The sequence below is a fragment of the Xenopus laevis genome, chromosome 6S (assembly GCF_017654675.1).
Source record: "Xenopus laevis strain J_2021 chromosome 6S, Xenopus_laevis_v10.1, whole genome shotgun sequence".
NCBI classification, from domain to species: domain Eukaryota; kingdom Metazoa; phylum Chordata; class Amphibia; order Anura; family Pipidae; genus Xenopus; species Xenopus laevis.
Genome location: NC_054382.1, coordinates 90,866,625 through 90,885,324, shown reverse-complemented (window position 1 = coordinate 90,885,324; position 18,700 = coordinate 90,866,625). Strand labels below are relative to the sequence as shown.

Here is an 18,700-nt window from a genome sequence, read left to right as displayed (position 1 = left end):
TTTTTGGACAATTAATAGAGAAAAAAAAATCCAAAAATCTTGAAAAATGTCTCAATGGCTAAAAAAAAGTCCAATAGGATCAGTGCAACTCCTATTGGCTTCTGTTTTTTTTTTATTCAAGTTTTTTGTTTCGGTTTACATAATAAATCACATATTGTAGAGAGAAAAAAATGTTTGTAAAAAAAAAATTAAAATTTCAGTAAATAGGGCCGCTTCAAGCAAAATGCCTTCAAATGAAAATGACTTATTTGATTTATGAAGCATGTGAGGCTGTAGCTTACCATACTCTTGAGAAACGGCACCCCCAGCCCCTAAAATACTTCCAAAATAAGGTACCGGCACTTCAAGGCAATTCATTCAACAGGGGACGAGTCCTCAAATGTAAAGCTAATGCAAAAATCAAACAATGTTTTGAAGGCTTGCCCCTACCTGATAAATTCCTTTTAATTTGCCTTGGAGTGCCAGTACCTTATTTAGGAAGCTTACCGACTGCCAAAAATGCATATATATATAAATTGATAATTGAAAATATAGCTAATTTCAGTAGGGATGTATGCCAATGTGGAGTACATCTATTAGCAATGCTACTTGCTTAGCCACATGGCAGATCCCACCAGATTGAACAGGGAGAATTACCAGCGCACCCACGACTCTTTAATCCAGTAACCCGGTGCTCATTATGGAGGGTCGGGACCCTCTCCAAACATATATAAAAAGAATAGTTGGCACAACAGGGTATCAGCAAGCAGGGAAAAATCCCTGTGTAATGCAACATTTCTGGGACATGGCCCCTCATAAGACATACAAAGCAGTGTGAGTGCTGGTAATATAAAGGTACATAATTAACATATTCATTAATCATCACACAATGGAATAAATTAAAAGGTTATAATGTCTATAAAGGGTCAATAAAGAGCAATAAATCCACCCAGAATGACTATTTACAAGCCCATGCTCAGTGTTATTTATCAAACAGTCAACAAAATAGTTACACGTGCTAGACCCCCCACCAGGCATCATTACTTGCCCTTCAACTGTATTTCCTATTGCTGTAGTTCAGACAGTTTTATCTGGAACCTGTACACGTTTCTTGACTTTTGAGACCCTGCTCAAAGGCTCACATAGGAATGCAATTCTTGTAAGTACACATAAACAATGAGCCAAGGGGAACACAATTCTTATGCTTTTCATGGACACATTAATTAATACAGTGATCTAAAAATAATTTGGCCATGTTTACTTCCACTGAGATTTGATCACCCATTTTTTAAAAAAAAAATCTTTCCAGTGTAGTCGGAGGATGGATGTACCTTTATTTAAATACATATAGATTCTTACAAATGTATACTATATGACTTTATTTATCCAATCACTTTGATGGGTACTGTCTTTGATAAAGCCAATAGGTGTCATATAGTGTCCAGTCTACCACTAAAACATACTGGATTTTAACCCACCAAGCCAGTTTGGTAATAAGGCTTATTTACAAGCTCAAGAGTGGCTCTCTAAAATAAATACCAGTTGTCCATGTATTAACACCATTCATAAAAGCTACTTACACCCACACATGCTCCTTGCACTTCCATGTACTTATGGGAGTGCCAATTCAACTGCCCCAGCCTGCTCTGATGAATTGCACTGATGCAATGGAACCCTCAAATTGACTCCTCCCTGAACATGGCAGTCATTCCAGAGTTCCCCAGGCAGTCTGTGTCATTATTAGCACCATGATCATTGGCAAGCCTGAGGGGCCATGCCCACCTATCCTCAACGTAGACGGCAACTTCTGTGCGTTTCACAAACACGGCAAGTTGACTCTCACATATTGGCACATTGTAGTGGATGCCACTTGGCCAGCAGCTGCAATGATACTTGAATTGTGTTTAAAAAAAAGCAGCATTGTAGGAAAAAGAAACATTTATGGACAAAAAGTGCACTTAGCACCATGTGCTGCATTCATAAATAAGCCTTCTTGTGTTTGTATGTCAGTAACTAGCTCTTCACTTTATACTTCATACAATTCTGGCATTTTAATGAAGGCATATTGATGGAGATTGCCCACTACGGAGCACTGACAGAGGTTCCCAACAGTGCTACGCACTACTTCATTCATGTGTGCAAGGAATCTTGCTAACAGATGCCTGAATGAATGTACAGTATGGACTGTATCTAACATAAAAGGCCATTTTGTGATCCTGTGCCCTTAATGTAAATACCTTTCTCAGCTGACGCTTTAGAGAGGATTTCATCTAAGCAATGTAAAACAGGTGATAATGGACACGTCCCAGCTGAAAAAGCCTGACATGCTGCAGGTTCTGTTTTGCGGCACATTTTTATTTGCAGAATTTCATAAATGGAGACATTGTTCCACAAGGCTCTTTCCTTGATTTTCATAAAAGGAAGTTCCACTGATCAGCACCGAGTGTTTTCATTTTAGTTCTTATTTATACATTGGAGCCCTCAAATACAGAAGCCTCAGTGAAATATGCTAAATAGGAAGGTAGATTTTTTTGTCCACTTTATATAAACATGAACAGCCTGTATCTGTCACTCTCCATCAGGTTTAATCAACCTACAACCCTCCAGATGTTGTTAAGCTTCAAATCCCAGCATCACATTGAGTCAAATTAGCCTGATCTGATTGTCTCACCCCCTGGCCAACATTCAGATCAAAAGGGGATCTGTGCAGGTTCATAACCACATCTATAGCCCAATGAGCTCCAAGAATGACAGGGTTTTCCAGGATTCCCAGTTGACAACTGACCAAGATTGATCTGGAAGGTCATCATTCCATATAAAGACCAAGGGGCAAATTTACTAAGTGGCGAAAATTTGCCAGCGATGGCTTTGCAGGCATCGCAACACTTCGCCAGGCGAAACTCAGACAACGCTAATTCTCTAACAAGCGAAGTTGCGTCCAGGGCACCGAACACTGGCGAAGTTGTGCTAGCATTAATTCGCCAAGCAGAATGAAGTTGCGCTAGCGTTAATAAATTGCGCTATCGTTGGCTAATTTGCATACTGCAGGAAATTAAAATTGAATGGACGTATATGTTGCAGCAAATACATTACACTACACAAGCCCAGGAAAGCTTAATAAAAGAAAATAGAGTTGTTATATTGCCCTACACATGAGCCCAGTGTATAGTTTATGTGCCATATGTTAGGAAATGAATAAAAAATATGCTCTTTTGCAGCCCATCACCCTGAAAAAAGGAAAAGACACCAGCACTTTTTGGGACTAAATTTTGAGGAACTCCTATCTACTCTATTGCACTTCTCCTGGTCTGAGGTGGCGAAGGCAAGTCTGGTGCAAGAGGTAACGTTCAGTAAAATCCGCATCTTAGTGAATTTGCGCAGTTACGTCCCTTTCGCCAGAGCGCAACTTCGCCTGCCGATTGAGTGAGAATGAGCTCCAGCGTCAGTCTCTTTTACTAGCGAAGTTACGCCTGCGCCCGTCACTTCACCCTTCAGTAAATTTGATCCCAACTGTCTGACTTGGTCAATTGTCTGACTTGGTAAGGAGTATCCATGTGTGTCCAATATTGACCTACCTCCCATTGATATTGATGTGAACAAAAAAAAAAAAAACATGTGGGTGGATGTGATTGATGGGTGCTATTTATAAAGTGCATGACAGGGGTCTAAAAAATAAAAAGAGGGTGCAAGTTGCCATATGTTTTGGATATTTGCCCCCTGCCCCTCACTTTGCACCATTTTCACTCCAGAATTGAGTGCTGTATTTATGAGGAGTTGGTTGGGTGGCAAGCTGGTGGTTGTAAAAGCCTTGTTCTTGCTATGGCAGGTTAGGGGCTTCCTTAGACCCACCAGCAATATACACTCCTCCTGGAATGAGGTGCAGAGTTCAGTAAATGTAGTAAGTAGTAAGTGACATTATTTTCCACCTCTTGAGTCTGGGCCCATCGTAAATTAACCTTTATATCTTTTTTTAAAGATAACATACAGTAAATGATGAACATGTTACATCTTTTTAAAATAATTGTATGACCTTAAAATATCATTACTGTGTATAACCCATTCTATTTGCCTTGCACTTTCATCTTTGAGGCACCTATATACGAAGGTAAAGTATATCACTTTAACCCCTCAGGATCAGTCAGTGCTAATGAGTATGTTTTCCAGAGCCATGCTTTTGTTTGTTATGTCAATACGCAATGTATGTTTCCAAATTTTCCGCTAGGTTGGAGCCGGAAAAAAAGGCCTTTCTGCTGCACCATTTCTCCCACCACATCCCATATGGTATTTACCAAGACACTGCATCATTTTCAAATGCATTTTTCAAGAGTCAGTTTCCATCTGTAAATTTAAGTTATACGGCATAATTATTCTCAGCATAGCCAGAACTATAACAATGATGTCAATTTTAAAGGGACACTTAATGGGAAACAAATGTGCCTGTAAACTTTGTGTGGCATTGATTAAAATAATGAAAATTCCATTTTTCACCCTTTCTCTGGTTTACACTCTTAGGGGGAATGTAATATTGGTCGCTACAGCAAAAATCATTTGCAATTCATTCGCAATGCAAATAAATGTTCACAAAGTGAAAACTTTTGCCTTTGCGAACACTTTGCCCGTCACACGACAGTACGATATAGATTGCAAATTTTTTGCTACAAACTATTAAAGAAACTGCAGAGCAGGTGTTAAAGGTTCACAGTGCGCAATTAAGATTCCCAATGCAATAAAAGCCTAATGAAAAATATTACATTGCAACAGGAGAATTTTTATTTGCAAATTTTTTCTCTTTGCAAATTTTATTACATTTCCCCCTTAGAGTTCCTTTTTATATATATAGAGGAAATGCAGTGTATGTCTCCCTAATCAAATCAATCACCCATAAATCCTGTTACGGTTCACAGTAGGACCTAGCCCTGTCTATACTAAAAGTTAATTTTGCTCTATGCTGAACATTGATGGTTTTTTTTTTTAAATATGTATAATTAAAAAGCCATCAGTGCAGGTAATTCTGCTTAAAGGAGAAGAAAATGCTTTGTGCACTTGGGGGGGGCAAATATGCACCTCCAAGTGAATTTATTTACTAGTGATGTGTGGGCAGACCCCTGGACAAAATGCGCGGGGCTTCCGGCACCGGAATTTATAGGCAGGTCGGGCGCGGGTCTATAAATAAAGGGGAGCAGCGGGCCCGGGTCGGATATGGGTAGGGAGCGAGCGGATAAGGGTCGGGTGCGGGTCAAGAAATTCTCGATCCGCACATCACTAGTATTGACTTACCTGAAACCTCAGGCCGGTGCTCCTATCAGCAGAAAACTGCACTGGCCCAGGGTTATACCAGTGAGCACCACAGAGTGATCCTATATTTTGTAATATATATATATAATACTTTCCATTATTTATTTTTTACTGTTTTTCCAAAATCTAAGTTTAAAGTTGAATGTTCGTGTCTCTGGTTTTTCAGTCTGGCAGCTCAGTAATTCAGGTGCAGACTCTACGAAACTGTTACAATTCTGCAACATTTAGTTGATACATTTCTCAACAGCATCTCTGGAGTATTAGCAACTATTGTATCAATTCTAACAGCTGCCTGTAATGAAACCCAGAGATTCTGCTCAGCAGGGAAAAAGATAAGAAATGTTTACAGTTTACAGGGTCGGCGACCCCCCCTCCCAGAGCTGCTTCAGAAGGTGAAAAATTACACTTTACACTTCAATATTAGAAAAACGGTCACACATAGAAAATAGAAAGTCATTGGAAAAAGTCGTTATTTCTGGTGATCTATCTAAAAACAACTAGTTGTTTGAAGGTGAACAACCCCTTTAAATAGAGTAAAATATTTTGAAAATGACCTAGTTATAGTATTTCAGCCCTTTGTGTAACATACATGTCTGGTCTAATGAATAGTCCCCTGAAAGTCTGTTGTGCTCCAGGCCACAAGATCATTAAAGATGTCTCTGATGCTTGGTCTTAAAGATGCACAGATTATTTTTGGGCAGTTTTTGTAAAATCAGCTGCAGTGCCAGAGCATTTGATCATGCATTATTCAATAAAACAAATAGCTAGTAAGCAGCATTACCTCAAATTTATATTATTAGCCCAGACCACGATCTTCTATGTTGAAGGCCCACTCTGGTCTTTTATTAAACCAATCAATTTTAACAAAAGGCTAAGTATTGTAGCAGATCATTGTCTTCACTAATGTATTGTCAATAAAAGGTTTTTGATGATATACATTTCATAAATTAGGCCTTGATTGACAGTCTATCAAGTCTAAGATGTGGAGGCAAGAGCAACTCCTCTTTCTTCATAAAACCTAAAAAGATGTATCTTATATCTTGAGATGGAATGTCCCAGTTCTGACACTTGGCATTTGATATCCATGGATTATGTAAATATTCCAGCTCACTTATTTTATCTAACAAATCGAGTCTATGGACACAAAGAGATAAAATGACAGAACAAGAATTGTGGGAAAGAGTCAAAGGACAGTTCATGGATAAAGCTCCACAGTACAGTAAATGGCTTTATTATATTCTGTATTTGTTAGGACTTGGAGGCTTAACTAAGCATCAGATCTGAGCAACAGCAAAGATAAAAGTCTAACATTGTTTCAGGATGACTTCTACAGGGTTATTTATAGAGTTTCTGCTCCTCTGGGCAGTTTTTTCAAGTCATCTGAAAGATCCATTCTTATTGGAAACCATTTATAAAAAAAAAAGCTGCTTATGTTAACTCTTTACAGCAAGGGAACAGTACAGCTGAATGAATTAGTTCAATTGACTTGATGTCTTATTTTGTTTTTCTTTTGGCAATTCATTTGTACATCAATACTAAAACAGCCATTGAAATGAATGGAAGGCAATTTGATTAAATATCATACATCAGATAAACTAGACAGTAACTTTAACACACTTAAGTGGCAAGGCTATAAACTGTGGTTTTTGCAAACATTCTTATCTTTGAGCCATATTTAAATGTAGAAAGGTTGGGGAGCCATGCAAGAAGGAAAACAGCTCCCGGATGTTACTAATTAAGGGATATGGATGGCTATTTGTTAGCCTCACATTGACTACCAGCTTGACAATGTTTTTTTGCTTCCAGGACATAAAAATACAAAAATACTTTGGGTCCACTGGTAGCAACATTAGCTTGATTTGACCCACCACTGCTTCTTTTGTGATCTGTTGCCTCTGATACATGGGGATATATTCATGTATATCCTGTACCCTGTAGTTATCATGGAATACATTTTTCTCAGGCATAAACCAGCACATTAGAGCAAAACATTTATTTCAGTTGGCCAGCAAAGTCTAAGGGTAAACCTATTTAAAAGACATTTAATAATATCTTTAGGGATGCACCGAATCCAGGATTCAGTCTTTTTCAGCAGGATTCGGATCCTAAGTGCTTGGCCAACAGAATTTTAAAAGTCATGTGAATTTTCGTCACACAAACAAAGATGTTAAATTTAAATGTTTAATTACACCCTTGCATTTCCTAATTTGCATTACCAAATAAGGGCTCTGATTCAGTTTGGTATTTGGCCAAATCTTTCATGAAGGATTTGGCTGAATCACCCCCCCTCCTCAGACAGTGTTGGCGGCAGATGTGCGCTCGCAAAACAGGCGATGGCCGTTAATTCCGCCACTGTGTCCAGCATTCTCTCAGTCGGACATGCCTTTTTAAAACATGCAAGGGCGTACAGTGTATATCACTGTAGAAAACATAGAGACATGTCAGACTAAGTAAGAGAGACAAGCATACAGTAATTAATGCAAAAACTGGAACACTAAAGGGCAACTCATTACTAAGTACAAACTAGGGGTGCTGCTATACAGAAATCAATGTGTCGCTTTTTTAAGACTGGTGTAACAGAGAATAGGAAACAAAATAAAAGGTAGTTTCACTCTACGCCTGTCGGCATAGCTAAATATTGCTCATTAGTATTTATTGTGTTATTAAGTAACTTTCCCTTCCGTTATAGATCACATAGCATCTCTCAGCATTGAATTGTTTCCTTATTTCATCTTTTTGGCAGCTGTTGTTTTGATCTTTCTGTGGTCTTTGAATTGTCTCAAGGTTATGCAGAGGATTAAAACTGCTCTGTAATTCCAAGCAGATGGATCTGGAAAGCAGCCCTATAATTATTCTGTACCCTCCAACCACCATGAACTGCAAATGTCATTATCATAGAACTGATGACACATTATGAAAAGTCTCTTACAGCTCTCTGTGTTTTTCATTATGACCCCCAAAGTGCTCCATAGAATTTTTTGCATGACTATTACTTTAAAACAGCATTAAACAAAACCCTAACTTTTAATGACAAATGTTAATTGTAAGTATACTAGAGGGTTGTTGTACAGTACAGCAGCCCAAAGACAGAACAGTAATGTAATTTGAACAAGCCTCCTTAAAGGACCAGTAACATAAAAAAACTATCAAGACACATTTACCTTTAAATTCACAAAGTCTTTATTAAGAAATAACTTACTGATACTCCTCTTGCACTCTTCAGAAAAGGCGACACGGCGACGATCCATCGTGCGGTGCTCGATTTCTCCTCCCTGCCTTCTATAGGAGATAGCCAGGGAGGAGAAATCAAGCGCCGAATGATGGATCGTCGCCCTGTCACCTTTTCTGAAGAGGAGTGCAAGCGGAGTATTGGCGTTATTTCTTAATAAAGACTGCGAATCTAAAGTTAAATATGTCTTGGCGTTTTTTTATTGTTATGTACAAATGGATTTTTGTAAAAAAAAAAACATTTTTTTGTTACTGGTCCTTTAAAGATCCTCTGAATTTGGAGATGGCTGCAGCCTTCCTGACATTTGAGGTTTTTTTGGAGGATTCCATTCGAATTCAATTGGAGTTTTTTTGGTCGTTTCAATTTGTCTGACTTTGATTTTGATAATAAATTTCGGTTGGTCGAATTTCAAATTGATGGGAGTTTAGGGGAGTTAAAAAAAACTCACATGAATTCGAAATTTGACCCTTGATAAATGTTTGACCCTTGATAAATGTTTTCCAGGAACCTCTATGATTACAGCCAACAAAGGAAATAATGTTTATATATGTATGTTGAGGATTGCCAAAAAGTAAGCTTGTAAAATACATAGACTATATACAAACACAGGCCGAGCAGCTTAGCAGTGAATCGGTGAGTAGACAGGCATGGTGTATTCTAAAAAAAATGTATTCACAGAAAAACTGCAGAAATTAGTTTTTCCATTCACTGGCAGGAAAAGAATTTTATCTGCCCATCCTGTGGGGCCTGATAACTATCATGAACAAAAGGAATTCTCAGGCTCTACCGCTGCCTGTACTGTCAGACAGAGCCTATACGGACAGTTTCAACTCATTCTCATGGGGCTGTGGGAGGCTCAGCTGGACAGACTTTCATTTTACTTATACTCTGCCAGTCCAGCTTGCTTTAGGGCTGGGACACACTGGGCGATTTGGGGAGATTTAGTCGCCTGGCGACTAATCGCCGCGACTTTCCACGACCAATCTTCCCCGAATGCCTCCCCTCGCTCTGTGACTGGCTAAAATGAAAACTCGCCTGCGCTAATCACACGCGGCGATTCGTTTTCCGAAGTCGCCCGAAGTTTCCTCGTGAGGCAACTTCGGGCGACTTCGGAAAACGAATCGCCGCGTGTGATTAGCGCAGCCGATTTTTCATTTTAGCCAGGCGCAGAGCGAGGGGAGGCATTCGGGGAGAAAAGTCGCGGCGATTAGTCGCCAGGCGACTAAATCTCCCCAAATCGCCCAGTGTGTCCCAGCCCTTAATGTGATTGTCATTCCTTTTTCCCTTCACATTTGAGAGACTTTTTGAACTAAAGTAAAGAAGAAACAAAAGGTAATTGTACCCTGTTAAACTATAATTACAGAGGGAAATACTGTCGGCTCTGATGGATTACAGTTTAAGCCCTCTATCCCTGTGATGGGGACATAAGATTTCTAGTGGTCATTCGCACTGAAGCTAAACAATATTCACGGAAGGACAGCCCCACACAATCTCTGGTACTTGTCAAAAGCTTCCCATACAGTCACACAGACCCTTTTTCCCCCAAGGGCAAGTAATATTCCATAATATTTTTCACTTCCTATTGCTAGGTAAGAAACAGCAGCAAGTAAAGGCCATACCTCCCAACATTTGAAAAATGTAAAGAGGGACAAAAAGATGTGGTGTGCGTAGCAAAAAAAATTAATGCCCACGCCCCCCTAATTACCATGTCCATTTTACAAAATGTGGCAGGTTATGAAAGTTTGAACACAATTATGGGAGTTTTAGGGCAATGTTTAATGTGTCACAGTTTTGCTAATAAAGGTGAAATTGCCTTTTAAGCTGCAAGTCTCAGATCTCCCAAGAGACTTGTTTATCTTAAATAGTTACAATTGTATCTTTGCTTATCTTAAATTATTACAAATGTATCTAAGTACAGGAGCTTGGTGTTCTATTTAAGTGTTCTAATACGTTTCAGAAACTTTGTATCTTTTTCTGGCGTCATTGTAGGAGATCAAAGAGAAACTCAGGACTTTTTAATAAAAATCCAAGACTGTGGGCTGTCAATGCACCATTACTTTATTTATTATCCATTACATGTTTAGTATTATTATATTCCTCAGAATCTTACAAATGCCACAGTATTATTAGCAGAAGACTGTATGCCCTTCAAATTCAAGGTCCTTTTTTAGCTAACGTCTTTGGAAGTAACTTCACCTGATCATTGTCTTCTACAAGTTCAGTTCACCAGGAAATGCATTCACTGATTTTTGTGTAAATGAGCAGGACTTTTACTGAAAATTAACTTGCTCTAGACAAAATAATTTTAAGCAATTAGTCTGTATTTTATTTGATATAAGGGATCTATTATCTGGAAACCCATTATCCGGAAAGCTCTGAATATCCCATAGAATTTTATATAAAAAAGCAATTTATAATTTTCTATAAATTTGTACTCTGAATGTAATAATTAGAAAGAACATTGTTCGCGATGATAATTAAGCTAGAATAAATCAATCTTGATGACAAAACTAATATACTATTTTTTCATATTTAAAAGTTTTTTTGTAGCATAAAGCTACAGCGGTCCAAAAGCAATTTCAATAATAGATACCAATGACCATTGTGTTTTTCCTGTCTATATACAACATATATATATCCTTAAATTATTACAGGTATGGGATTTCTTATCTGTAAGGCCATTATTCAGAAAGTTCAGAATTATGAGAAGGCCATAACCCACAAAGTCCATTTTAGACAATAATTATATTTATTAAAATATGATTTCCTTTATCTCTGTAGTAAGAAAACATTATTTTCTAGTCTATTCAACTAAGCTGCATGAATTTGTATTGGTGACTAAATAATGATATTGTGTTTATTTAATAATTAGATGATTTTTAGCAGACTATTGAAAATTACTGAAAGATTGTAATTTCCCATAGAATTTTATTTAGCCTAATAATACTTATGTTATAAATTGCACAAATATAATGTTTCCCTGTAATAAGAAAGTACTCAGTACTGTTAACTAAGCTAGCTTTTCCTAATAGAATGTGCAAGAGGGGAAATCTCATAGAATGTTTGCTTTTATATCACTGCCTTGATGCTAGTGCCAATGGGCAGTTTATTCAGAAAGTTTTCCAAAAAAATAAAGTAATTCAACCCCGGTAAAAAAAACACCAAACATTTTTAATCATTAAAAATACATTTGGAGTTATTTTCTTAAAAATATATATATATATTTATATAATGTAAGTTCAAGTGACGCTATCAGTAACAGAATGTAGCTATGATATAAACGAGTTCATAATAGACAAGTCTATCTTCCCTGCCAAAACCCTGTCATATTGTTATTAAATATTTATATAGCACCCATCTCTCTACAGCACTTTGCAGGAAGATATAAACTTATTAACACAGGCTTATTATTATTACTTATTAATATTTTGAGTAGAATGATCCCTGTAAAATTTGACAGGAAATTATGAATTAAAATAGGAAACGGACCATAAAAGAATATCAATGGCTTCCTCCTAAAGAGCTAACAGGAGACTTGTCAGTACAATATTATTCACCAGAAATGAAAGCACTGTAATCTTCTATGGGGGAGGCAAATATATAAAGAAAAGTTTTATCTCATCCTGCTAAGCTGGATGTTAATTTACATTACAAACCTGCAGCTCATAAAGTTGTACAATGTAATCAACAGGACAGCTGTAATTAAAGGGGATATAAACCTAATAATAACATTTTTTGTTATGGAAAAAAAGGACGGACATGACGGGGCACATTTACTATTGGTCGAATATCGAGGGTTAATTAACCCTCGATATTCGACCCTCAAAGTAAAATCCTTCGACTTCGAATATTGAAGTCGAAGGATTTACCGCAAATGCTTCGATTGAACGATCGAAGAAAAAATAGTCCGATCGAATGATTAAATCCTTCAAATCGAACGATTCGAAGGATTTTAATCCATCGGTCAAACGTTTTTCCTTCGATCAGAAAATACTTAGAAAGCCTATGGGGAAGGTCCTCATAGGCTAACATTGGTGCTCGGTAGGTTTTACGTGGAGAAGTAGGTGGTCGAAGTTTTTTTTAAAGAGACAGTACTTTGACTATCGAATGGGCGAATAGCCTAACAATTTTTAGTTTGAATCGTTCGATTCGAAGTCAAAGTCGTAGTCGAAGGTCGAAGTAGCCAATTCGATGGTCAAAGTACCCAAAAAAATACTTCGAAATTCGAAGTATTTTTCATTCTAATCATTCACTCCAGCTAAGTAAATGTGCCCCGACATGTTGCTGACAAAACATCAAAAAATCCTTGACATAATGGGTGACTAGAATCGCTGCAGATAAAACACTGAAATCTTGTAATTGAACTATACACCTTGGAACATATTTTCGATATGGAATTGAGTATTTTCACTGCACAACCACCCTGCATGTCATTACCCTTAACATTTATTTTAAATGTAATTGCAACTGAAAGTGGGATTTCCCTGTCCCTTTCTGTCCTACTGGTTCTGTCTTTTGAAACAATGTAGCAGAAGTCAACCTTGCATGGGTCTTCACAGGTCTGATAATCAGCTGGCTTCTGCTACATTGTTTCAAAAGTCATAAACACCGGGGAAGGGAATAGAAAGGGACAACCAGATACTGCTTTTAATAGAAGTTTCATCAAGAACTTTAAAACTACTGAAAATGGATAAATAATTTATCCTGGCTGCTTAGATTTATAATTTCTTTCATTAGGCGAACTTTTATTTTTCAGTTTACATCTCCCTTTTAGTGGCTTAATTCCTCTTTAAACCAGCACCGTCAGAATCAGAAGCTTGAAAAATAAAGCTCTATATCAATTATTTCTGGCTTTAGCAATGCAGAGGAAGCCAAGAGCATTTTCCCTCCCCTAAAGGGCAGATTCCACAAACTCTGTGCATCCACACCTCACTTCCCTGCCAAAGTTCTGGACACGTTCTCAAAATAACTTGTCCAATACTGCCGAGTGTGAGAACAAAATAAGCTGCATTTACAGGCAAAAGGCCTCAGAAATGGCTGCAAAAGGTTTTGGGGGGGGGGGGGAAACGTCTGGAAAACAGGTTATGGCAACTCAAGACTGATTGGATATCAAAAGGCAGAGAACAAACAGATGGGATTAATATGGGAGGGAAGTCAAACAGCATACTCTTGGCAAAAGCTGCTCGGCTCAAATAAAATCACTTTTTGCCATGAAACTCGGCTACAGTCTTGTTGACAGAACTGAGAGTTTGCAAACAAACGGAACTGAAGAAAAGGCTGGGTTATTATTGCTTTATACATAATAGAACCCAATGCTGAACAATGAGAGAATAGGAATGATTATATAAGTTGGCACCATAAATAAATTCTCATGTGTTTACCCCAAAGTCAAACTATGGCACTGAGGGGCTGCAATGCAACCAATAATCACACTGTAGTTACAACCTTTATACAAACTGGATACACCAGCACACGGGCAATGCTTAGAAATCAATAGGTACAGAGGAATCAGAATGTAAGGACAGTTAGGGGCAGATTTATCAAGGGTCGAAGTGAATTAGAGGGAATTTTTGAAGTAAAAAAATTCTAAATTCGAAGTAATTTTTTGGATATTTTGACAATCGAATAGGATACTACGACTTCGAATTTACTTTGAATTCAATTCAAAGTAAAATAGTTTGAATATTCGATAATCAAAGTGCTGTCTCTTTAAAAAAAACTTCGACTTCAATACTTCGCCAAATTAAATCTGCCGAAGTGGTGTTAGCCTATGGGGACCTTCTAGAGCAGTTTTCTAAGTTTTTTGAAGTCGAAGTAAAATCGTTCGATTGTACGATAAAATTGTAGGATTTAATCGTTCGATTGAATGATTTTACTTCGACCGCAGGATACCCAAATTCGATGAAAAAAGTTCAAATTCAATATTCGAATTCTAAGTATTTTAATTCGATGGTCGAATTTCGAAGTAAAAAATACTTCGAAATTCGACCCTTGATAAATCTGCCCCTTAGCAAAGCTTTATCAGGATCAGGAGCAACGATCCACAAAGTGTCACATACATCCACAATGCATTATGTAACATAACAGTTTGTTCACCTTTTCCTTGAAATTCATCCAACAAGTCAAATTTATTACAAAGAGAGAGATATGTTGCAGCAGACTCATATAATGATGCATTCTTACCTCAAATCAGCCAGGAACATAATCTGTGCTTCTCAATGCAGAAATACACATTTCCGAAAACCCCTGCAAATGTCACCCAAGTTTACTCTCCTGAAATAAGTTCAACTCTGTAACTGTACGTCATTCATTGTAACACCAACATCACAACTCAATTACTTGGTGTAGTACAAATTTATAGTTCTAGAGATCTTTTGCTTTTGTTTAAGAACACCAGCTATGAAATTTCACATTTTTATTGGTTTTTGTTATTTTAAACAGAAGATTCCAGCCCTGGTAGGAGATAAGATGATAAAAGTAACAACAAGATTTATGAAGAATGTTCTCTACCCTGAGCAGAAGAAAACACAGCAAAACCCTCAGCTCCAGCTGAGCTAATTTCATGCTATTCTGTGGGCAACTCTAGAAACCCTTGAAAATAACTTCCTAGACTTCCAGTGGGTATAACCGCCTACATCTAATCCAACTCAATGGATTTAGGAGCTTTTGCTGCTAAATGCTTGCAGCTTCTCTGTGGGCTGAAGCCCCTCCAATTTAACCACAACAGTGCTCTCAGCTAAAGTTCTCCATATCGCTAATAATTAAAGTCAAAATTACAGCCACGCAGCAGTGTGCCAAACTTTAAACATGTGTTTTATGCCTTTGTTCACTAGATTTACACAAGTTACTGACAGACTGAGAATACCAAATTCCTCTGCTTTGTGTAACTTTGCAGTTAAAACCCTACATTTCAGTTTACAAACACAGAGAGAGGATTCACCTATAAGCAGCTGTGTGAATCTGCAGAAAAATAGCCCAGGGGACTTTAAGTTAGACTGAACCTTTGATAAATGTGCCACTTGGGTAAAATTGGTTATTTGGAATAAGCTGAAAACATACCATATTCATTTTACTGGGCAAGACACAGGAACCAAAGATAAGCATTCCAAACATGCCTTAGTCCACTGGGCCATGTGTATTCTCATCAGTCACTCTATTGACATCTTGCTGCCTGCTATAGCACAGGCACAGCTCCACCAGGGGCTCCATCACCTATACCTCAAACCCTATAGCCAATCATTCCCAATGCTATTAGCCTCACTGCTATAGGCACCACCACACACAATGACAGCCATAGTCCCCACTGCTCCTTAAACTATCCCATCCTATTCTTCCTACTATGCTTTCTACCAGCGCCCTAGTAAATGCAGGCTCTATGACAGGTGCCCCTTCTTAGACGCCCCTACAGCTTTGTATACAGTGTTAAAATTGTAAGCATATCAACATATGAAGTCAAGAGGAAAGTACAGCACTTCTAACACATTGGGTCAAATTCAGTTTCAAGATAAAAGCTTATCACATGGTTTATCACCTGAAAACACAATTGAAGTCTATAGGGAAAGTTGAAATTGAATAAAGAGATATGTTTCCTCATTAATTTAAATTAATTTAAATCTAGCCCATTATACTATATACTTATGAAATGGGTTAAATGCACCATAATTTGGCAATCGATACATTTACATTTTTTAACATGAGAGTCAAGGATTTTATTCAAAATGTCAGCTTTTCTGCACTATGTGGCAGTTTGTAAATCATTATGGCAAGCTTTAATTTCTCTCAGTCCTGATGTGCACTGAAAAAAAAACAATCCTTAAATGACAAATATTTCAAAGGCCCGATCACATTATTTTAGGGATGCAGTGAACCGACTATTTTGGATTCGATGGAACCCCCGTATCCGGTGCATCATTTCCCTTATGGTATGAAAATGTAATATGAAACAGAGGCACCTGCCCCATTACTGCAGCCAGAATTGTATTTTTGTAAAGCACAAAGGCTGTGTCCCTTTTGTATACAGGTACAAGGGTCCAATACCACCCAACACAAGGGCAAGTGCAATTCACTCACATATTAGCCAAGCTAATTTTGCACTGTAGTTTGAGTGTGATTTACCAACATGGAGATGGATTTGCAACAGAGCTTGAAAATATTGTGCAGGGTGTAAATTGGGGGGGGGGGATTGTTGGTTTGAGGACAGAAAACATGGTGATTTGCACCTATATTGTGCACTTTGCACTTTCTTATTATGAGGGATTTAACAGCACTGATATAGAAATCCTGATCTAATGGCTGGCAGTGCCCATAAGGTTGGTAAAACAATGATTTAGTCTTCGATGTATCCTGAGATTCTTGCAGGGTGTCACTAAAACACATTTTTGGAGGGGATGCAAAGGGTTGTAGTTGCTCAAATGCATTTAGTTTGTTGTACATTTAGTGCAGTTTAGTACATTATTCCCATATAACTGATGGTATTATAGCCCTGCCTCCCACAAGTAAATCTGTATCTTACTCATGTTATTCCTACATGAAAGGGTGACAGAAAGCAGCACTAATATAAAGGCAGCCGGTCTGCTGTTGAATAATGTAGAAGTCCTAAAGAACTGCTGCCTGTAGCCAAGGGGGAGATGAGTTATATTAGCGGATACACTGACTTCAAAGGCAGCAATTGCCCCCCTAGGGCTAAATGTGCGCCAATAAAGCGGATTATTGCAGCTATCCGGGAGCTTCCCATTAATAATCCCTCGTGCACCCAGTACTGAATGTGAAATAACATCCTGCCGTGAAACGGAGACTTAATCGCGCCTAATCGCAGCGACACAGCACGGCAGTCCGGTGGGAAACTCCGGCACAGTTCCCTTCACTTTGTGAGTGGCTGAGCTGGGTCAGTAGTGGATGGATTACGGAGAACAGAATGAGGATAGGAGATAGGGGTCCCCCTGTGTGTGTTTGGGGGGGGGTGTGTTACCCACACACAGTTTTGGGGCGAGTTTGGACCCGCCAGGCACTTACCGAGCAGGGTGATGAGAGGGAAGAAGCAGGAGATGAGGCTCGGGGAGTAGCTGGAGATTCCCATGGCCGCTCGGCTCCACAATGTCCCTAAAGATCCACAACACAAGTCCCTGGTTATTCAGCGCTACATCCAATAAGGACCGGGCTTTCCTATTGCCCCGGCTCAGTAGCGCGGGGTATCAGCGCCAAAGGGCACGGCCATTCCGTTCCTCACCCGGAGTGTCACAGCATCAGTACAGGGAGAGAGATTAGTAGGAGAGGTCAGTCCCAGGCAAGAATATTAGAAGCGCTGTCCGCTCTGCCTGTCCCTCAGCCCGTCCCCCGTCAATTACCCACTGAGCTGCACTCCCCGCTTTATAAACAGGTGGGCGGGGCAGGGGCGGGGAAACTGTGGCTGGGCATAGAGCTGGCACACACTGGTCTCCTGCCTGCGAGCTCAGCGGGACTGGCACTTCTCAAGTTTTAGTAAACGATTAACAGATGCTGTGACACAGAAACAGGGCGCTGCTGGGTGTGTCCGCCATTTACATCTTGCTCTTACTTGGGGCACTGGAGAACCGGAAGGCAGAACCATAGCACTAATAGGGGACGCGACTTTTCCCTCGCCAATACCAACACGTGTAGGGGATTCTTAATAACACTGGGCTGCTCACTATCCTCACACACGGGGGTAACAAGGCTGCATGGTGCTCTATGGATGTCCATTCCCTGTGGGTACCAGGCCTGCGAGTACAGTATGATCATGTAAATGAAGAGTTCCGCGGAGAAGCTGCTTATTAAATTAGGGAGCCTCACAAACAGGGCTACCAATGTTGCATTTAGTTAGACAGAGATGCCAATAGCCCACACACCATAGGGAACCAGTGGTGCATCTAATCTAAAGGTGGCCATAGACGCAAAGATCCTATCGTACGATTTGAGGATTCGTACGATTTTTGGATCGTGTGTGGAGAGTGCTGACATTTTTCTTCCGGCAGAGATCAGTCGTTTGGTCGATCGGACAGGTTTGATTTTGACCCGACTGATCCCACCAGAGCCCATTGTGCATCGTAATCGGATGGCTGAACATTCAGAGTACCCCCGATATAGCCATGCTCGTTAATGGCATATTGGGGAAAGATCCGCTCGTTTGGCGATGCCGCCAAACGAGCGGATCTTTGCATCTATGGCCACCTTAAGGGGTTG

The 18,700-nt window shown here is 39.1% G+C and overlaps 1 protein-coding gene across 1 annotated transcript in view; it reads right to left on the bottom strand.

The window, feature by feature from the left end:
* The window catches only part of apcdd1.S (adenomatosis polyposis coli down-regulated 1 S homeolog), a 30,800-nt gene extending 12,942 nt beyond the window's left edge, over nt 1–17,858 (bottom strand). Inside the window, exon 1 of the mRNA XM_018223640.2 lies at nt 17,516–17,858. Coding sequence (XP_018079129.1) covers nt 17,516–17,579 — 64 coding nt within the window. The 5' untranslated portion in view covers nt 17,580–17,858. The remainder of the gene's footprint in view (nt 1–17,515) is intronic.
* Nucleotides 17,859–18,700: the final 842 nt, after the last annotated feature.